This window comes from Lepidochelys kempii, chromosome 27 (genome assembly GCF_965140265.1).
Source record: "Lepidochelys kempii isolate rLepKem1 chromosome 27, rLepKem1.hap2, whole genome shotgun sequence".
Taxonomy (NCBI): Eukaryota; Metazoa; Chordata; order Testudines; family Cheloniidae; genus Lepidochelys; species Lepidochelys kempii.
This window is the reverse complement of record NC_133282.1, coordinates 15,580,989-15,602,524: the sequence shown is the minus strand read 5'-3', so window position 1 is coordinate 15,602,524 and position 21,536 is coordinate 15,580,989. Positions and strand designations below refer to the sequence as shown.

Genomic DNA, 21,536 nt, shown 5'->3' with positions numbered 1-21,536 from the left:
TGAGGAGGGGGCTAGTTTTGGGGTAGCAGGGGGAGGACTGTGGGTCAGGATGGAGGGGCCTCGGCACAGCTGGGGGGCCTGGAATAGCAGGGGGCAGAGGGGCACCAGCACGCGGGTGGGGGTGCCTGGCTGTTTTCAGTCCCCTCCGGACCCCCTGAGATCGCTTGTGAGCAGAGAGTGTGTGCCCAGGGTGGCTATACCCGAGGCTGACCCTTGGCTCAGGCCAGCCCCCCTCGCTCGCCCGCCCCTTGCACTGGGCTAAATATACCCTGGCAGGTTGCGAATGTTGCACTGTTGGTGAAACATGAGCCCCGGCAGCCCAGCAGAGCCCCCCCTCCGTGCTGCCCACTCGCGCCCAGGCCCAGCCAGCGCCGGCAGCATGGAGACGGCCAGCAAAGGGCACCGGCCCGTCTTGGTGAGCGTCCCCCCACCCCAGCCCTTGACAGCTCTCACTCTCTCCGGGGGCCTGGGGTCCCCCTGGCTGCTCCCCAACCCTGACGCTCTCTGGCAGGCTCGCTGCCCTTCATCCCTTCCCTTGTGCCCCCCCCAAACACTTGGGACCCCCCTCAGTATGGGGCCACCCATGTAGCACCCAGCCAGCCCCAATCACAGTGGTTCCAAGGCCAGCTGAGCTGGCAGGGGTTCCTGCACCCCTCCACAATCCCTCCCTCCTGCACCCCCTGCTTCTGCCACCCCCGCAACCTTCTTCTACCCCCTGCTTCCTCCTCGCTCCATTCACAGCCTCGCTTCCACCTCAGCCCATGCCCCCCCACCCCCTGCTTTTTTCCCACCCAGAATTCTCCATAACCCCTCTGCCCCACTCTCCCCCCAGATGCCCCTTTGCCCTCCCCTCCACATTCCTGTCCATCCATGATCTCAGTACAGAGAACCCCCCACCCCGGAGCCAAGGGTCTGGTGGGGGTGTTTCTTCTGGGAGGTTGGGGGCTGAGGCTCCGGGCGGGGGAGGAGCAGGATGTGCCATGGCAGGGGGAGGCACTGGGGGGGATTCCTGGTTGTAGGGAGCAGGCTGGAGTTGTCCCTCCTCCCAGTGGGTTGAGAAATGGTTAACTTGGGCATCAGGGAGTGAGAGGCGACGGGGTGCTCTCCCTTCTGGGTCAGTGCTGACCCCAACACCCCAGGGTGGCGCCATGCTCCGGGTGAGGGGCTCAGTAGGAGCCATCCTGCCCATGGAATCAGGGCTGACCCCAGTTCCAGCTGGGCGCTAGGGGGCGCTCTGCTGTTCGAGGGGCTGTCTCTGGAGATGTAAAACCTAGTTCCTGACCACGCACGGGGGGGGTTCAGACTCCCCCGTTGCCTGTTTGTTGCTGAGCGCTGTTAAACAGCTGCCTCGTTCCACTCCGAGGTGGCTGCATGGCGGTGGGGTGGCAGGGCTTCCAGAGAGCTGTGAAACACGTTGGGAATCCTGTGCTGTCAAGGTATCCGTGACCCCTCCCGCCCCCATGAATTTGTGCTGATCTCTGTGTTTCTTCTCTGAGGGGGTTCTCTGGTCCCAGACCAGCAACAGACTGTGCCGGCTTCACATTTACAAAGGAATTAGTGGGGCGAGGGGGAAGTTCTTGGAGGGCTGGGAGCCAGGAAAGGAAGGGTTGGGGGTCTAGGCCTCAGGAGATCTATGTTCGAATTCCGGCTCTGCCGCTGAATCTCTGCGGGACCTTGGGCCTGAATTTTCAGGGTGCAGCACCCATGCTGGGGGAGGATTTTCCATAGGGCTATGCACTTGGAAATCTGGTCCTGTGGGGGAGGTGCTCTGTGCCTCAGTTTCCCCCACTGGATCCTGACTCACCTCTTGGAGTTCATTAGCATGCGGCAGGTGCTCGAATATTCTGGGTCGAGGGGCTGGAGAAGCAAATAAGGGCCGCTGGGGAAGTCTGGATCCAGACAGTTCTCCCTCCCCCTCTCCCCCGTTCTCATTTGTCTTGGCCCCAAGCACAGCACCCAATGGCACAACCAGGGCTAAGTGCCATCCCTGGCCCCCGATCCAATGCCTTTGCTCCGTGGTACATCCCACTAGCTGCTCGCTTAAACCCCCATGTGCCCAGAAATCCCTCTCAGCTGGGTGGGTTGTTCCCCTCCCCCCCGGGACAGGGCTCCCTCCCAGCCCCCCAAGCACCCCCTGTTCCACTTTGCAGGGCTTCAGAACAGCGTCTTCATTCTGAAAGGGCTGGCGACCCCCCGCACACGTACCCAGCTGGGCCACATGCCGGCTGCACTCATATCTGACACTCGCTCGGTCACTGAGCCAATTGCGTCCAAGCCCCACGTCATCCGCTCCTGGCTGCCTGTCTCTCCGCTCCGGTCCGAGGCAGGGGAAGCCGGGCAGCCGTGCCTCATGAGCTTGCCTCCCCCAGCCCTGAGCCAGGGCGGATGGTACCTCTGCGAGATCACCCCGAGGGCCTCCCACCCAGCCCACCCTGGGGTGCTGATGCCCACCCCTGAAGCCCTTGATACTCAGCAAAACTGCGTTGTGGCTTCCCCTCCTTGCCTGCTGGCCTCGTCTCCCGAAGCCCTCCGCCCCTCTGCCTGGGGTCCCCCCTCCCAGCCGGGCTGCCCCCCTCCCCTGTGCGCCCCCCGCTCACGGCCGGGATGTATCTGTATTGGCTGGACGACTCGGAGGAGGTGAGTACGCTGCTACCTTGGCTTCGAACCCCGTCTGTCTGGGTGAGCTGCCTGGCCAGAGTTGGGGGCCAAAAAGGGGAGACCGGAAGGGGGAGGGTTTGCATGTCTCTGCGGGGAGGTGGTCCCCCCTCCAGCCGGCTCCAGCTGAATCATCTCCACTCCTGACTGAGGTTAGCCCAGGCTTGCAAAGATCCATCCATCCTCACACAGCACAGGCTGCCCCCCTCAGCAGGGGTCCCCCCTGCTCCACGCTGCCTCCCTCTGTGGGGGCTCCTCAGAGGATGCCTCTGTGTTTGATCCAGTGAAACCTGCTGGTGTGTTTAAACCCAGCTGGGACCGAAGGGCACCTGGAACGGCCCTGAGAGGAGGCTGGCACGGTTTGAGAGAGGGGGGATGCTCTGTGGGGCTCTGCAGCAGCCCCTCTGGTTGGCCTGAGCATAGCCCCCTGCCCTCAGCTCCTGGCCCCTTGGGGTCGTTCAGTTATTGGGATTGCGGAGAAAGCAGCAGGTTTGATTTAGATCCCAAGCAGTTGAGTGCAGAGCCTGTGATTAAAGGGGAACCCCCATCAGTTCCCCGATCCCCTCTGAGCTGCCAGTCATGGGATGCTGCTCCCCCCATTCCTGACACAGCCGGGGAGGTAGATGAACTCACTGTGTGGGATGAGAGCTGACTAATTAGCGCTGATGTTTCTGGGGCCCGGGCAGAGGCAGCTGAGGGCTGCCATCTCTGTCCCCGGGGCCCGGAGACTTGGAAGCGAGCTGGGAACCCCGCTGCAGGACTGGAAGGGGAGGGACCCCAAGAGAACACGGAGTCCCCAAGCCAGTCAGGGAAATGAGTTTGCTAGTCCTCCCCTTCCCCTAGGATCCCGATACCAAGCCATTTGGTGATGCAGGGTCATTAGCAGGCAGTCTCTGCTCTGCGGGGAGCTGGGTCAGGATTCAGGGCCTTGGCAGACCTGGGGGGCAGGAATTGGCACAGTGGGGCAGCTGCGGGTCGAGATTGAGGGGAGTTAGGAGAACAGTGCAGGAGGCCTCTCTAAACTGCCCTTCACGGTTAACCCCCCTTCCTTGGATGCCCCGAATTCCTGAACAAACCCGGCCCCTGAGCCCAGTGCCCACGCTCTATTAGTATGACTAGGCGAGGCTGGGGCAGCGCCAAGCCCAATGCCCCATGGCAGCAGCTGGGACGCCTTGCACTGATGCCACCCGGAGCCCTCGCCTTCTCTCTGGGCTCCTGCTCCCGCGTTCACTGCCCTGCCAGGGCTCTCCGGTGACTAGGAAGCTCCATTCGTCACAGGCAGGGCCGAGAGCCTGCACGCTGTCCTGTCTCCTCTGCACTGATCCCCAGGGGGACGTGCGTCAGGGTCCACCAGAATGCAGGGGCCTGCCCCCACAGAAGACAGATGCCTCCCATCCCCATGTGGACTCTTTGCCTCCTCCCTTCCCTGAGTTCACTGCCAAGATTGGTGCCTCAGTTTCCCCACCAGCATCGGAACCCCCGAAGCAGAGGCGCCGGGTGGGGGCAGAGCACTTTGACTGCTTCATTAGCAGGCCTCAGCCTGCGGGTAAGCGGCACATGCTGGGGATGTGGGACAGGCCAGGGATCGTAGCCCCACTGGATCAGACAAGATCAGGCCCCTGAGTCTCACTCACCACCCCACTCCTTGTTGGTTCTCCTGCCCCTGCTCCATTTCCTCTCGCTCACAGGCTGCTCCCCATTAAGGATGTGGGTTTCCAGGCCCCTCACCCCAGGGGGACTGTCTGTTTCTAGGTCCCCCCCCCCTCCCCGCCTGTGGCCCTGTTTCTCTTGCCAGTGCTGGTGCTTTCATGTGGTCTGATGCCACCCCCCCAGCCTGGCACTGCCCTGTCCCATCCCCGCTATCACGTTCCATCCCAGAGCGGTGAGAACAGCTGCACCTTGTTCCCTGCCACTCAGTTTAACCCTCGCCGCACTAGGGGGAACCGAGGCACAGAGAGTCAGCGGCAGGGCCCGGAATGGAACCCAGGAGTCCTGACTCCTGCACCATAGCCACTACATTGGACCCCTCTCCCCTTCCAGAGCTGGCAGAGCCCCAGAGTCCTACAAACCCCTGTGCCCTGCAGGGGCCTAAGGTCCCTTAGGGGCTCGTCTCTCTAGCTCACACCGTGGAGGTTTTACCCCATGCGCCAGAGGCGGGGGTTGTTACAGCCCGGGATGGGCTGTGCTGGTCAATGGTTTGTTTCTAAAGTGCCCAGAGGCCACGGTGATGGGTCCATAATGAATGACATCCAACCGCCTCTAGCGTGGCGGGCAGCTGGGCCCAATGCCAGGCTGCCTGGCCAGCCCCTGTCCCCGCGGTTTCACAGGGTGATCAGTGCATGGGGAGGTGAGAGCATCCCCCTGGGTATCTCCTGCTGCTCTAAATGGGCTCACTCGGCTGTGTGGCCATGGCTCTGCCTCCACGGGGGAGGCTGCAAAGCCCACCCGCCTCTGATGTGGGTGCTTGCTCCTCCAGGGCTCCGCGGATTCCTACACCAGCCGCCCCTCAGACTCAGATGTGTCTCTGGAGGAGGATCGCGAGGCACTGCGCAAGGAGGCTGAGCGCCAGGCCCTGGCGCAGCTGGAGAAGGCCAAGGTAGGTGCCAGGGCTTGTGCATGGGGGTGGGTGGGGAGGTTCCTTCACTCCCGTTCGGTCTCTGAATCCTCTTGTGCAGGCTGCAGGGACTACGGGTCCCTTTCTGTACCCAGCCCACAGGGTGGACGCTGATCGAGAGGCTGGGGGGCTACGCAGGGAAACACGGGCTGTCCAGCAGCTTGTGGCTGGCACTTTGCCTTCCCACCTGCTAAGCCAGCGTGGGGGGGGGTTGGTTCAACTTCTCCGTTCCCAGTTTCGCCTCAGCCCCACCCCCAGCGCCAAGCTGCCCTGGTGCTAGGAGTTCATCCCCCAGCTTTCTGGCCTGGCCCCTTTCCCGTCTGTGACGGATCAGGTTGCATTGCTGTGCGGATGCCCTGAGTCGCCACCCCGTTCCAGAGAGCCCCGCTCTGCAGGGGGAGCCCAGTGCCAGGGAACCCTGGCTGTTCCTTCCCTCCCCGTGCCCAGTGTACTAGCTGTTCTTGCTGCAGCTGGCCCCGGGCCCAGCGCCGCCCGTAAATCCCGCAGTCCTGGGACCACCATCAGCTAATTCATTTGGCTAATCTTGATGAAACGTCTCATTGACCCGGGCTGGGCTCGGGAGAGTGCTGGTGCCAGGAGACTGCCGGCTGGTGCTGCCTCAGCTGGCGGCATCCCAGCCCTTCCATTACACCCCCTCCCAGCCAGCTAGCACCGGCTGCCAAGTGGGGGAAGGGCCCCCCACCTCATCCAGGGACTGCCGCCGCCCTGCCACAGGTGGGTGACAGGGACGCACCCCTACAGCCATATCCACACGGGGGGTGGGCACGCTCTCTTCCTCTGGTCAGAGGCCCTGGGGGAGGCTATCCCGTGGGTCACCCCACTGTCTGAGCTCGCAGGAGGACACCAGGTCCCAAAATCACTTCCTGAGGCCCTCTCGGGGCTGGGCACAATCAGGGCTGTGACATTGACCGCTCTGGGAGGGGAGTGTGGACTAGTGGTTAGAACAATTGGTATTTGGGCGTCAGGACTCCAGGGTTCTATTCCCAGCCTGACCTTGGGCACGTCTCACCTCCCCGCACCTCAGTTTCCCCTCTGTACAATGAACATCAGGCTTCCCAGGGGCCTGCTGGGACCCTCTATTCCAGGCTGAGCCTGGGCGGCCCCTTGGTGCTCACCTCTGCCCCTCGTGCTCTTCCCTGGCCTGAGCGCACACCTCTCCCCTGCCCGCAGCCAGGCTCCCTGGGAAGAGGGGAGATGTTGGCCCTGCCCTGCTCGCTGGCTGCGCAGTCCGGCTGCCATTAGCTAATGAGGCCCCTGTCTCTCCCCGCCCCCCATGGTGCAGTGGGCTCGCACGCTCTGCAGCCGCAGCACCCCCTCGCTCTGCTGCTGGCAGCTGAGGTGTAATGTCCATTGGGAGACGTGCCAGCCCCTCTCCCAGGCAGGGCCAGCCCTTTAGCGCAGCTCTGTGCGTGAGCAGAACCAGGGCACCATGGACAAGGACAAGGCCCTGTAAGGCTCTAGCTACCAGATCGGCATCGCTGGCAGAGCAAAGGCCTCTGTTTATCGCCCGACCAGGCAGGGTTTCCCCATCTCCCCTGGCGCTGGCAGGCCCCTCTATAGGTGGGACAGCTTGGTTGCCCAGGTCCTCTTTTGGGGCAGCCGTTGTGACCAAGAACCACCCGAGTCATTACGCACACGCCTCACCCTTCGCACGGCAACACCTCTCTCCTCACGGCCGACCTGGCCTGGCTCTGGACCGGCGGCCTCAAGGCACCAGGCATCGTAGCCCAACCCCTGAGCCAGCCAGTCCCCGGAGCCGTTCAGCTCCATCTCACCCATGGCTCCTCTCAGGGCCCTGCTTGTGGCCCCCTCCTGGACTTGGGGGACCTGGGCTGGTCTCCCTGCCTGGCTCGCTGCCCCGTGGGGAATTTATTCTTGGGGTGGGGGTCCACTCCATTTCTTGGAGGAGGGACCCCTTTTCCTTGGTTCCTATGGTGGGGAGAGGAGGGGAGGGGAGGGAGTTGGCTGGGGCTGTTCCGTGTTCCTGGATCAGGGGTGAGAATTTGGCCCCGGATTGCTTACCCCCTTCCTGGCTGGTCTCTGCAGCCGCTAGGTAACAGCGTTCTCTGAAATGCCAGAGCAATGCAGCCTTGTGTCTGAGAGACCCGGGCCCCTCCAGCGTCTCTCTCCTCCCTCCCCGCACCGCTAACCCGTCTCCTGAACAGACCAAGCCGGTGGCATTCGCCGTGAGGACAAACGTGGGCTACAACCCGTCCCCCAACGATGACGTGCCGGTCCAGGGCATGGCCATCTCCTTCGAACCCAAAGACTTCCTGCATATCAAAGAGGTAGGGGCCGGCGCGGGCCCAGGCCCGGCTGAGGCTCTGCGGAGCGCCGCGGCAGGGGGACTGGGGCTCGGCACTGTGTTGCTGGGTGTGGGTTTGGCATGGAGAGGACACGGGCCCAGCACAGCATTGATGGGACAGGCTCGGCGCAGGGCGGGGATGGGCACCATGTCTCAGGCCCTTCTTCTCTCCATCCTGCAGAAATACAACAACGACTGGTGGATTGGGCGCCTGGTGAAGGAGGGCTGCGAGGTGGGGTTCATCCCCAGCCCCGTCAAGCTGGAGAACATGAGGATGCTGCAGGAGCAGAAGATGAGGCAAAATCGCCTGAGCTCAAGGTGGAGCAGCCAAGCTGAGGGGATAGAGGGGGAATCATGGCTCCTGGCCGCATCCGTGTGCAGCCTGGAGCCCTGGGACCCCCCAGGGCTCGAGAGCAGTGTGTTATGGGTAACTGAGGCAGGCCCAGGTTAGCCCTCTGAACAAATCCACTCCAGTGAGACTGGGAGTGGGGGGAGGAGGATCAACATCCCCTTCCAGTGGGCTCACTACTGGGCACCTTGGGTCATCATTCCCTTTGCTCAGTGGTAAGCTCCTGCACAAGGGGCCAGGCAGGGGAGAACCAGCTCCAGGATCAGCAGTGACACCAGCTGAGGATGCAAAGGGCCTTCCATCCCCATGCTGCAGGGCAGAACCTGAGTACTGGCTGGGAAGGGGTCAGGAGGAACGTGCAGGAGTAGATGGACTCATTGGTCTGAACTGGCACAGTAGGGAGAATAGCTGGCTAGATAGGCCCTTGATCGGATCTGGTACATCACTGGGTGAGTGGGAGAGCGCTGGACTCTGGCCCCAGTGGTCTGATCCCAGCTGGGGGAGGGGAATAGGAGATACCAGGCTAGATGGGCACATGGCATTGCCCTGGTGCTGTGGTTCCAGATTTAAGTCTCTCACAGAATCTGGGTGTGGAGGCCAATTCCCCCTTGCTCAGAATTTGCCGTGGTGGGGCCCTTGCTTTCCAGACTGATGTCGTCCGTCCCCGTCCCCCCACACCCCTCCCTTTGCCCCCTCCACCAGCCCAGGAAATTCCCCATCTCCAGGCACTTACTGCTCCTTGCCTTTCTGCTCCACGCAGCAAATCGGGGGACAACTCCAGCTCCAGCCTGGGAGATGTGGTGACGGGGACCCGCAGACCCACCCCGCCTGCCAGTGGTAAGACCACCCCCTCCCTTTGCTGTTTGACAGCGGACAGCCCCCAGCTGGCAAAGTTTACTGGACCACTAAGAGAGACTGATGGAGAGGGGCTGATTCTGGCTGTGGCCTTGGCAATAACAAAAGGGGCTGAAATGCCAGGTCTCTTCCCCCATTATGCCCTGAGACCAGCTAGCGCCCCAGTGTCAGAGAGACAAGGGTGCTGGCCTGGAAGTGCCCAGCTTTCTTCTCAGGAATCCTACCGCAGATCCTGGAATCTCCGCGTCCTCTGCAAACGCAGGCCAGGGCGGAGACACAGGTGCACACACAGCACACAAGAGCTGGCGGGGAGCACTGGGCTGGGAGTATGGGGCCCGTCGTTCATGCTGGCGTGCACATGGAGAGTCTTGCATTTGTATGGATGAACAACTGGGCACAGGCAGAAGGGCGTATACACAGGCATGCTCCAGGTATGCCCACCGGGGCACAGACATCCCCTAGACATGCCCACTTATGCCCAGTTTCATGGCATGCAGAGGAAACCTGCTACCAGCTGCCCTGTCACTCTTGCAGGTGGGGTACCTGATGGTTCTCCCCCCACTCTGACCCCCTCTCTACGTTGTCTGCAGGGAAGCGACAGGTTTTTCCCCTTCCTCTCATTTTTCTCTTTCGTTTACTGAATCATTTTTTCCTCCTCCCTTTGGTACATTTTTTCATTCTTTTGTTCTTTTCAGCTGTTCCTTTCTTTTTTCTGTTTTACTTTTTCTTCCCTCCCTCCCTCCCTCCTTTCGTTCATTCGTTCTTTCTTTCTTTTTGTTTTCCCCCTCCCCACAATCTGCCCCCCCAGGTACTCTGGACATGACTAATTTAGCTTATGACCTAGACGCCCTTGACTTAGAGCTGGAGGAGGCCGAGGGCCTGGAGAACCCCCGATCCCCTAAGGCTAGCATCAGCAGTGTCACCACGTCCCCCTCCAACGTCAAGCACATCCCCTTCTTTAAGAAGGTAAAGGAGCCCGGAGTGGGACTCTGCACCCGCCTGCCGCACCCTCGCTCACGCCTGCTGCTAATACCCGTGATTCACCCTGTGTATGGGGCTCGCTGACTTGGTTGGGGAGCTTTGGGTTTTGGGGGCGGGAGGGGGGGCAGGAAGGGCCATGGTTTGGACGTGGTCCCATTGTCGTTCAGCCGCTGCTCTTGGTCAGCGCTGTGGGGCACACTATGGGGTAAGAGCATCATCTCACAGGCACCAGGGGACCTATAGCCAGGGCTGGATGTCCCCTTTGCAGGCACTTTTGGGTGTGTTCCCCATCACACCAGGAAACCCCGCCTCCAGCGTGGCTTGGAAAGGGGCAGCCCTCGGGGGTGTCCCTTCTCTGGCCTCCCCCCCCCCATACGTGCACATGAGGCATGAGAATGGTATGTTCCAGTGATCACACACACGGCCCATGAGTTGAGAGCATTTCTGCCAGTTGACACCCTCCCCACATGAAGCGTGGGAATGGAGCGGTCCAGTGCTGCCTCGCCCCTGTGAAATGCGGGAGTGGAACATTCCAGCGGTTCCAAAGCCCCCAGCATAAAGCATGGGAGTAGAATGTTCCAGCACTGCTCCTCCCCCATGAGACATGGAGTGGAACGTTCCGGCAGCTCCTCACACCATGTGAAGGCTGAAGCACTGGCCCCCACCCCTCCATGTAAAGCATGGGAATGGAATGATCCAGTGTTGGCCTCCCCCATGAAACTTTGGAGTGCAAGGTTCTGGTGGTTCTCCAAGCATGGGAATGGAATGTTCCAGTGCTCCCTTCCTCCCCCCCCATGAAACTCTGGAGTGGAACATTCTAGCGGTTCTCCAAGCATGGGAATGGAATGTTCCAATGCTGCGCCCCCATGTAAAGCATGGGAGTGGAACGTTCCAGCGCACACTCCCCCTCCCCGCCCCCCCCCGGAAACATGGGAGTGGCATCGTCTGTCCCATCCCACCCTACCCCCATTAGATGGTGGGGGGGCGGCTCCCGTCGGGGGCCCATCCCGCTCCCCTGGGGGCAGCGCCCCTGTGGCCTGGAGGTTGCTGCTTGCTGAGCAGCCCGGGGGCTGCTCTAGAGTACACGGGTAGGGGCTGCAGCAGGGTGTTTCCAGGACATTCCTCACCAAGGGGTCCCCAGTGAGCCACAGAGCTGGGGATCCGTCAGGGGGGTGGTATTCAGTGCAGGGCCAGGGGGGCAGTCTGGGGGCGAGGGCCTGTGAGCCAAGGGGGCAGGGGAGGAGGGCATTGCTGCTGCCAAGCAGGGAGGGTGTTTGCAGTGCCAGAGGGTGTGGATTGAAGAGGGCGGGTGTGAAGTGGGGAGCAGGGCCAGCGCAGGGGGGAGCTGCGTAGCACCTGGGGGACACCCGGGGGAGCCACGCCATCCCTCCGATGTGGCCACACACCCTCCCTTAGATCCTCCTCCCTCCCTGATTCCACCTGCAGCCTGAGCCAGGTTTCAGAGCCCCCTCCCCTGCCTGTCCCCATTTCCCACACACTGCCGGCTACAGAAACCTCCCCACTGCTGCTGCGTGTCTGCTGGCGTGACCTGTCAATAACACGCATGCCTTGTTTGTCTTCTCTCGCCTGCCCCCTCCCCTGCCCCATTAATGGTGATCACTGGACATAGCCAAGCAGAAGCAGAAATCGGTGAGTAAAAGGGCTTTACTTGACCTGCCTGTAAAGGGTGGGGGCGGGCCTGGGCCCCCATAATGATCCTTCCCCACCCGGCTTCTCCACCAGCGGTGATGGGCCGTGTGAGTGTACCAGAGCCAACAGCCTGGGTGTTCCCATGCCATCAGCTCCCCTCTCCCGGGACCCAGTGCCACCACCCGCACTGGGCCATGAAGGTACGAAGGCAGAACCTCCCAGCTCTCAAGCCAAGGGAGCATCAGCATGAGCTGGGTAGCCTGAACCCAAGAAGATGCCAGCTCTTCCCCCACCCTGCAGGGCACTTGGGTTTTGCAGTGCCCCCGTGGGGGTAGGGCCCCCTGCTCCAATGACTCCCGCTGGGTACATGTCACACCTTGTCTTTTGCCCTCTCCGGCAGGCAGAGCATGTGCCGCCCTATGACGTGGTGCCCTCCATGCGGCCGATCATTCTTGTGGGGCCGTCCTTGAAGGGGTACGAGGTGAGCCCGGGGCGGGTGCATGGAGTGGGGGGGGGCAGGCTGGGGAGGTGGCATTTTCAGCAGCTTCCCGGGGAGCAGGTGACCCTTGATCTCATTCCCTCTGTTTCACCCATCCCCATCTGTCTGTCCATCCATTCGCTCGGCCATTCCCTCTTCCCCTCCCCTTCCGTCTGACCGACAACCCCCCCCGCCCCGTCTTGCCCCATTCCACCTCTGCATCTGCCCACGTCCTCCTCTCTCCATCTCCTCCGGGACCCATCTGCTCTGTCTCCTGAGGGCCTGTGCCAGGGGGAGCCAGTGACATCTGATCTCTGAAATCACTGCCCACCCCTCCGATGTCCATTGCTCTCTCTTTTTCTAACCCCACCCACCCACCCCCACGCAGTCACACCTTGATGCAGTGAATCCCGACTCCCCCTCCCTCCTGCCCCCCAGGTGCCTGACTCCATCGTCACCCTCTCTCCCCAGGTGACGGACATGATGCAGAAAGCCCTCTTCGATTTCCTGAAGCATCGCTTCGATGGCAGGTGCGGGGGCTCCTCAGACAGATGCTGCCAAACACTCCCCCACAACCCTCCCCACTGTGGCCCTTTTTGGTCACCAGGGAAATGGTGTTTTACTCAAAATCCCAGTTTCTGGGAGTCGCCCCATGCAAGCACCTGGACACCACGGTGACAGGCTCCTTAGGGTCTGACTGAGAGAGATCCCAGCAGGTCAGCCACACGCTCTCACTCCAGCCTGATGCAGGACACTCTCTCTCTCCCTCCGCCCGTCCCTAGCCCTCTCCATCGGAGGATCTCCAAGCACTCTGTAAGCATGAGAGCCCAGGAGTCTGGTGCTCTGGCCTTGCGTCCCCTTGCTGGGCAGGCAGCAATGAGCAGCGCAGATGGGGTGGTTCCCCGTATGGGGATTCTGCTGCCAAGGTGCTGGGGTTCACACCCTGACTTCTGCCCCCAGGGCTCCTTTGGGGTACTGTTGCCTGACCCTGGTGGGGTGGGCGCCCTGCTGGGGGCCACAGCAAAGGTCGGGGGGCCCCCCCTCCCGCCTTCACGCTCTCTTCCTCTCTCCGTCCCTCTCAGAATCTCCATCACACGGGTGACGGCCGATATCGCCCTGGCCAAGCGCTCCGTGCTGAACAACCCCACCAAGCATACCATCATCGAGCGCACCAGCACCCGCTCCAGCCTGGGTGAGGCCATGGTGGAGGGGAAGGAGAAGCTGTGGATTTAACCCTTTCCTACATCCCAGCCCCGCTTGGTTATTCCAGGCCTCTTTGTTTTTTGGCTGCCTCTCACTTAGACTGACTGCTGGGCTTTGGAGGTTGAACCCTTTCAAGCCTGCCTGGCTTGGATCTGTATCCACTGGGAGCTGCCCTGGCTTCCTGCATCCTCCCTTCCCTCACCCCCAGCTGGCCCTGGAATGCCCACCATGCCCCGGGGCATCCCTTCCCCTCACCCTGTCTGGAAGGGCTCTCCGGGCCCATGCTCCCTGCCTCACCCGCTCCTGGGCAGGGCTTGGTGGCTTGCTTTGCTCTCACCTGCTCGTGCTAGATGGAAAGAGAGGCCCTGGGGTGAGGCTCCTGCCCCGAGGGATGCTTGGCCACACCAGGCAGGGACCCCCAAGTGCATGCTGGGTTGCGACGTGCCTTGACTCCCACTCAACAGGGCCAGGGCGTGTTTTCAGGTCCCCTGGGCACTGGTGCTGTCGTGTAGTGGGGTGACTAACAGGGCTCGTGTGAGCTGCGGCTACTGACCGCCCTGGGCTGGGCTGGGGCGGGGCCTGACGCACTGACTCCTGGGATGATCAGTTCAATTCACTCCTTTTTTCCCTCCCCTTTTTTCTTTCTCCCCCCACCCCTTCCCTCCGCGCTGCTTCCTTCCTCCCTTGCTCCTGGTACAGATGTCCTGGGTATGTAACCTTTAACCTCTCGGAGACCTGTCCAGACCGCTCCCTACCGTGCTGCTTAACCCCGTGGGATCCACAGCGTGCCAGGGGCCGACGTGTAACCTCCTGCTCCTACTGCCATATGGACTCAGGGTCACTCCAGCAGGGGCCACGAGGCGGGCAGCAGAGCAAGATAGCTGCCCCGCCGATGCCCCCTGGCTCAGATCTACAATGAGCTGCTCCGTGTGTGGGGCCGGAGTCAGCCAGGGCAGGAATCCCCTCCCCAGGGGTCTGTCCCACACCCGGCCTGATATGAGGTCTCAGGATTGAAGATGAGCTCAGGACACTCATCCCAGATCCCAGTGTCCCCAGGGTCCAGGCACGTGGGGATCTGGGTTTTGCTTTGTCCCCTGCTTGGCGCAAAGTGGTGTGTGTGTCCCTTCCCCACTCTACCGTGCCCCCAGCTCCAGACCCTGCCCCGCCTCGTGGCTTGGTGCTGGATGATCTCTGGTCCATACTGGCGGTGCACCCACCCAGGGCAGCGTTACACGTTGGGCACGCGCCAGGCGTGGGCTCCGCCGAGCGATCCCACTGCCCAGTGTGCAGCACGGCATGAAGGTACCTGGCGTTGGGGACCCAGGAGACACGTCCCTCCCGCCTCTGGGAGGAGACGGAGCTGCAGTGAAACCCATGTTTCTCGTGTGTGTCTGGGGGGAGGGGAGGGGGAACTGTCTTTGGGATACAGAGACCCCAGTGTATGGCCTCTCCCTGTGGCTTTCCGCAAAGCTGTTCCCCCACATATACCCTCCATATCTCCCCCTTTTCCTCCACACAAGGTCTGCCCCCTTACTATACCTTGCTTCCCCTGTTGCTATCCCCTCTGACATCTCCCCCACCCACAACGTACTGTGCCAGGATCCTCCCCACCTGGCCCCTTCCCCCCAACCCCTATCCAGGCTCTGCCCCCCCCCCCCGCCCCGGTCTCTCACTGTCTCTCTACTCCTGGTCCCCCACCTGGTCCTTGCTCCCCCATCTCTGAAGGTTTCTCTGCCTCTGCCCCCCGCTCCCCACAGTCTTTCACTGTCTCTCTACCCCTTGCCCCCCATCTATCACGGTCTTTCTTCCCCTTCCCCCTCCCCCCCAGTCCATGCCCTCCCCACAGTCTCTCACTATCTCTCTGCTCTGACAGCTGAGGTGCAGAGCGAGATCGAGCGGATTTTCGAGCTGGCCCGGACGCTTCAGCTTGTGGCCCTGGATGCCGACACCATCAACCACCCGGCCCAGCTGGCCAAGACCTCGCTGGCCCCCATCATCGTTTACATCAAGATCACCTCCCCCAAGGTCAGTGCATTGGACCCTGCAGAGGGATGGCCCAGCTCTTGTGTTGCTGCCTGGGGACTCACTGCCCAGTCCTCCCATGCTGGTCAGAACAAAGTGGTGGGGGGGGGGAGGGATAGCTCACAAGTGCAACGAGTTGTAGGGTCTCAGCCTTGTCCTCTGAGGGACATTTCTCCACATTCAATGCAGAGTGTTTGCTTAAGAGAGGCCCAAGGCTGGGCTGGCGGGGGGCTGCGGGTAGGGACTCAGGGGCATCAACAGAGATGGGGGTTGGGGAAGCCAGCATCTTAAAGGGGCAGAGTTTGTAGCTTTCCTGCCTGAGCTCTGGGCTCAGACCCTGGCCCGAGCCGCAATGATACTTCATTCGCCCTGAGTCAGACCCCGCCGTGCCCAGCCCCTCTCCTCGGGACTGGAGAGGAACAGAGAGCGGGGGACACCCCAGGGGGATCCCTTCCCCTGCGCTCACCCCCCCCCCCGCCGCCTCCCCCTGCAGGTGCTCCAGAGGCTGGTCAAGTCCCGGGGGAAGTCCCAGGCCAAGCACCTGAATGTGCAGATGGTGGCGTCGGATAAGCTGGCACAGTGCCCTCCAGTGAGTACCTGCCCCACAGCCTCGCCCCCAGTTTGCCTTGCCCCACAACTGCCCCATGCCCCCAGCTCAGCCAGTGAGTACCCACCCCACAGCCTGTCCCGCCCCCCACGCCCTCTGCTTGCCACACCGCTGCCCCACACCCCCAGCTTGGCAGAATACCTGCCCCGCCCCACTGCCCCATTCTCGCAGCCTGGGCCAAGTCTCTGCCCCCCCCGCAGTGAATATCTGCCCCACAACGTGCCCTGATCGGCCTATACCCCCATTACCTCTCACTGCTAGCTTGACCAAGTACCCTTCTTTGCCCTGCCCCTCCCCACTCCCCCAGCTTGGCCGAGGCCCCGTCTTCTGCCCCGCCCACTGCCCCTCCCCACTCCCCCAGCTTGGCCGAGGCCCCGTCTTCTGCCCCGCCCACTGCCCCTCCCCACTCCCCCAGCTTGGCCGAGGCCCCACCCTCTGCCCGGCCCACTGCCCCTCCCCACTCCCCCAGCTTGGCCGAGGCCCCACCCTCTGCCCCGCCCACTGCCCCTCCCCACTCCCCCAGCTTGGCCGAGGCCCCACCCTCTGCCCCTCCCTCTGCCCCAGCTTGGCCGAGGCCCCTCCCCACACCCCCAGCTGGACCACCTCACACCCCTCTCTCTCATTGCAGGAAATGTTTGACATCATCCTGGACGAGAACCAATTGGAAGACGCCTGCGAGCACCTGGCTGAGTACCTGGAAGCCTATTGGAAGGCCACGCACCCGCCCAGCAGCAACCCGCCCAATCCCCTCCTGAACCGCACCATGGCGACCGCCGCCCTGGCCGCCAGCCCCGCCCCCGTCTCCAACCTCCAGGTACAGGTGCTCACCTCCCTCAAGCGCAACCTGGGCTTCTGGGGCGGGAAGGGCAGCCTGGAGCAGGGGCTGAGCGCCCAGCCCAGGGTGGAGGAGCACGTGCTGTAGCTTTAAGAGGAGGAGGAGGAGGTGCCTTCAATGAACACGGAGGAAGAAATCTTCATGGGAAACCCCCGGCTGATTCCCCGCACCCCTGCCTCTGCTGCTGCCCCCCACATCCCGCTGCCCTGCGCATGGAGGGACTCCCTCTGCCTGCCCAGCATCGTTCGAAGGCTCAGGAACTGGGGGCATCGCGTCCATGGGGGGAACCTGGAAGGATCTCCCCCCCCCCCCCCCCCCCGGCAGCGGTGCCTGAGCCTTGTAGCGGCGTCACAGGGAGCCGGGCTTTGCCCAGGAAGTGCCATACAGCCATCGGCCTCCCCCCCCACTCCCCCGGGCTTCTGCGTAAAGGCTGCCCCCTCTGGAGAGCTAGGTCGAGCCCATCAGCCGGCTCTAGCTCAGGATCCTGTTTGCACGGGGCTCCTTCCAGTCACCCCTCTAGCGGGGGACCCTTGGCCCTGCTGGGCTCTGCCTCCGGCGCAGTGCATTCTGGGGTTCCCACAGCACCGTTCTCAGAGTGGGAGCAAAGGCCGCTGGGTGATTTCCGAACACGAGGCTCTGCAGTGCAGGATGGGGCTGTGAGGCGGGGGAGTGCTGGGGCAAGGGGGTGACTCCCTATCCACATCAGAGGGCAGCACCAGCGCAGCCAGACCTGCGCCAGAAACCCCGGCGTGGCTGTCGTGCAGTGCTAGGCGTCCTCTCGGCTTGTCGTACCATCCCCACTAGTGTAGGTGGGAGCCATTAGCGAGGAAGCGTCTCACAATTTCCTCACCCTGGCTAGGAAGTTGGACTCCTTCTCCCATCTCCTCCCTTTCGCTGTCCCCCACCCCCAAGGCATCCCAACTCCTGCCTGCAGGCTGCCCCTGGTCTCTGAGAGCACCGAGCTCACAGGCCTCTGTTCAGGGCACCCTGACACACCATGTCTGTGCCCGCTCCTCGGGATCCAGCCTGCCTGGCCCCTCTGTCCGCTCCCCACTGCTGCCTTAGTGAGTGGCTGGTTCCCCCTGGGCACCACCCCATAAGTGCGAGTGGAGGTTCTCCAGCTGCCGGGGAACCTGCCCCAAGTTGTGCCCCGCCCTGGTCAGGTGGGCGGGGCGGTCAGGGCATGTTTGTGTCGTGGTGTCTGTCGTTTGTAATGCTCGTTGGATAGCTGAAGAGCTGCGGCTCATGGCCTTCTCCTCGTTTGGGCAGGCAGGAGCCGGGCCTGCTTCTCTCATTCACCACCCTGCCAGTGCCCCTCAATCCAGCCCACAGCCCACCTCTATGCCAGTCCAGGGCTCCCCATACACCGCCCTGCCAGCGTCCCTCATTCCTGCCCCCCAGTGCCCCTCAATTCCACCCACAGCCCCCCCCCGCCGCTATTCCAGTCCAGGGCTCCCCATTCTCCACCCTGCCAGTGCCCCTCAATCCCCCCCACAGCCCCCCACTATGCCAGTCCAGGGCTCCCCATACATTGCCCACCAGTGCCCCTCAATCCCGCCCACAGCCCTCCCCCGCCCTCCCAGCTGCTATTCCAGTCCAGGGCCTCTCCCGCACACAGCTCTGCAGTTGCTGCTCAGTCCTGACCCTCAGCCCTCACATCCCAGCCCTGAACCCCACCTGAGCAAACCATCCCACATACTCAGTGTTACAGGCATAACCTCCCCCAGGGGCTGGGCTGGGACCCCATAGTTTCATCTCCCCTGTGGCCCAGACTGGGATTGGGGGCCTGGGCTCAGCAGCCCAGAGGCTGCTCTCGCTGCGCTGACGATATACGTGTCTATTAATCGGTACTGAGCTGCCAGTGTCACCCCCTGGTGGCCAGACTAACTCTGCCTTGTCTTCTCCCGTTTGCATGGTTTGTCGCTACTTCTCCTAACCAGAGACCCTACCTAGTGCATGGGGAGCAGACGCGTGAGGGGGAGCGCGCCAGCCTGCACGACTACCCGGGGGAGCTGGTCAACCGCGGCCAGGGGCGGCCAGGCCAGCAGCACGCCCGCCTGGCCAACCGCGGCCTGTCCCGCCAGGACACCTTCGACTCGGAGACCCAGGGCAGCCGCGACTCTGCCTACACCGAGCCGGGCGACTCCTGCATGGACATGGAGACAGACCCCTACGAGGAGCCCGAGCCCCGCGGTGGCACCCCCAGTGCCTACCCCCGGGGCCTGGGCCGCCTCCACCAGCGCCAGGGCTCCTGGGACGAGGCCGAGCCCGACCACCAGAACCACAACCGGCAGCTGCGGGGCCGGAGCAAAGGGCGCGATCGCTACTGCCCCAGTGAGGAGGAGGCCATGAGCCGGAACAAGAACGACCTGGAGGGCTGGGGGCGGGATGTTTATATCCGCTAGGGGGTGGGGCATCTGGCTGCTAGGGGCCCTGGGGGGTGGGGCTTCGGTCAGCTAGGGGCCCCTGGGATGGGGTGTGATCTACTGGGGGGGCAGGGTTCAGTGTGTCCTGTGGGGGAATCTCTCTCCTCAAGGAGCCTCTGAGCATAGCGCTCCCCTGTGAGGCTGGTGTGGTTCATGCCCCCTAGCAGGGTTGGCCTGAGATTGTATGATGCTCCCCCCCCCACCTCCATGGGGATCCCTTGCCAGCAGTGCCAGGGGGGCCCTCTGCCAGTGGTGCCCCCCACTCAGCCCCCAGAGGGGCCCTTCTCATCTCCCATAAGATAGTGAAGATTCACCCCCACCTTAAACCCCTCCTGGGCCTCAGGGGACCCCGGGGGTGAAGGGCAGCCCAGTGTTTCTCGGGCTTTCCCCGCCCCCAAAGCTGACCAAACTGGGACCCAGCTTGCTCCCCCCTGCCTGCCCCACTCACGTGCAGACGTGTGGTGTGAGGCACCGTGCCCTGAGGCAGGGCACCTTCTCCCCCCATTCCACCCCGGGGAGGAAAGCATGCTCAACCCTGGTATGTAACCGATCAGCCACCTCCTCCTCGCTCCCTGCCCTGGTTCTGCTCCCCGCTCACCCCCCCATCCCATTGTATTTCCATGGTGCTCTCTATGACCCAGCCGCCAGGGGAGTGGGACGGCCGGCGCCCCCCCATCGCTGGAGAGAGCCCGTCTCCGGCACCCGGGGTCCCTGCCCAGCGCCAAGGAAGCTCCTCTGCGGTCCAGTGCCTACAACAGAACCCAGCCCCTTGACCACCCGGCAGCTCCCCCAGCTCAATTTTGCCTGCCAAGACGGAGTGGGTTGGGGAGGGGGTGATGCATGCGTGTGGGGTGTGCACTGGGGCCTGCCGTGAGTGCGCCCCTGCCTGCAGAGCCGCATGTGAGTGCTGTGTGGGGTTACCTGGGCACCCTAAGCCTGAACTGGGCTGGGAGGGGCGGGTTAACACCCTGCTCTCTGAGGGCAAAGCAGCCCCTGGGCTGAAATGCCCCCCACTCCCCGAGGGGGGGGAAGGGTTGGAGGGGGCGGCATCTCCCAGCTGGCTTGGGAGGGGAGGTGTTAACAGCTTCTTGAGGCTCAGCTCTGGCCTGTCCTGTTCTCTTGCGCCCACTTCTGGGGTGGGAACCAGTGCTCATGGGCCTGCCTGTTGGGGCCCTTCGCTTCTGGGGTATTTTTATCCCAGCCGGAGCCCATCCCCTATCCAAAGGCCCAGGCCCTTCCCTGCCGTCCCCACTGGGGCTCTCTTCCCTCCCAGGGCCTGGGATGGTGGAAGCTGGGAGGAGGGTGGGGTGAAAGGGATCTGGATGGATCAAGCCCAGACCTCTGACTTTCTGGGCAGAGCTGCTTCCCCCCGCCCCCGCCCCCTACCTGGTGCCAAAACCTGGGCTGACATGAAATGCCCATGGCTGCCCAGCGCCCCTCCCCTCCCCTGTGCAGTGTCTTGCGTCCCTGTGGCTGTCTGGTGTGTGTTCAGTCCTGTCTTGTCCGGCCATGGTGTGTCCGTGTGTGTGTGAGCACGTGTCTGTCCATCCCCCCGTTCCCTCCCCCCCAACCCCCCAGTGCCAAGCTGGGACCCGGGCAGGGCCTGGCTCTGCATAGCGCCTCTTGGATGTGAGTTCCCTGGCGCTCTGCCCATCAGACACCGCCCCCCCCCATCACATGCGCGCCTGGAGGGGCCTGCGCCAGCCTCCCCAGCCTGCACGGTGGCTGTGGATCCAAACCCCCCCCCCCCCACCTGAAGGGAATGTTAAGCTTTGCTCTTAGTCAGTAAGGGTTGGGGGCAACGCCCCCCCCCCATTGGGGTATCACTGGAAGCTTCACCAGGGGAGCCCTGGGAGGCACTGCCTTAGACCAGACCCATGGGCCTCCCAGTCCCGCATCTGGCATTCGCTGTAAACCCTGATTGTGCAGCACCATCCTGGTTTCAGTGGCCTCTTGAGGTTGATTGGCAGCTGTCTGTGATTCCTGCAGTGCCATCTCGTGGTTAGAACAGGGGCCTGGGGTGCCTCAGGTCCACACCCAGCTCTGCCATTTTGTCAGGTCACGCTCCTTTTTTGTGCCTCAGTTTCTCCTTTCTGTAAACCGGGGGGATAACAAGCGAACCTCCACTAAGCACTAAGAAATCCGCACGCTCTAGCCACATCAACGTGTTGTCGATACTGCACTTCATGGCTCTCTGTGCTACTGCTCATAGCTTCATGGTGGTAGCAGGCCTAGGACTCAGCACACAGGCCTCTACCAGTTGAACTACAGGAGAATCTCCTTTGGCAGTATGGGGCCTATGATACACTATTGAACCCAGTAGAGGGCGGCGGGGAGGAGGTGTCTGTGAAATGGACACAGCCCGAATGTGAGCAAAGCCACTTGAAAGCAATGAACCGTCCTGTATTTATGTCATTTAACAAACTATTTTAAAAGCAAATATTTTATTTATTTATTATCGTTCATTCGGGGAGGGGGTAACGTTCTCCCATTCGCTTGATTCTTTGTAATAAATATTTCATTGAGACCTCTAAA

General features: G+C 62.5%; 1 protein-coding gene across 2 annotated transcripts in view; it reads left to right on the top strand.

Moving 5' to 3' along the window:
• Window positions 1-21,536, top strand: part of CACNB1 (calcium voltage-gated channel auxiliary subunit beta 1) — a 29,975-nt gene extending 8,439 nt beyond the window's left edge. The window contains exons 3-14 of one of the 2 annotated variants that reach the window (XM_073325770.1): window positions 5,132-5,251; window positions 7,456-7,578; window positions 7,777-7,913; window positions 8,705-8,781; window positions 11,411-11,430; window positions 11,831-11,911; window positions 12,380-12,438; window positions 12,991-13,100; window positions 14,985-15,136; window positions 15,627-15,722; window positions 16,369-16,554; window positions 18,516-21,536. In XM_073325770.1, coding sequence (XP_073181871.1) covers window positions 5,132-5,251; window positions 7,456-7,578; window positions 7,777-7,913; window positions 8,705-8,781; window positions 11,411-11,430; window positions 11,831-11,911; window positions 12,380-12,438; window positions 12,991-13,100; window positions 14,985-15,136; window positions 15,627-15,722; window positions 16,369-16,554; window positions 18,516-18,980 — 1,626 coding nt within the window. In that variant the 3' untranslated portion in view covers window positions 18,981-21,536. Of the gene's footprint in view, window positions 1-5,131; window positions 5,252-7,455; window positions 7,579-7,776; window positions 7,914-8,704; window positions 8,782-9,607; window positions 9,766-11,410; window positions 11,431-11,830; window positions 11,912-12,379; window positions 12,439-12,990; window positions 13,101-14,984; window positions 15,137-15,626; window positions 15,723-16,368; window positions 16,663-18,515 lie in introns of those variants that run through there. The other variant, XM_073325771.1, reaches the window with a different exon arrangement.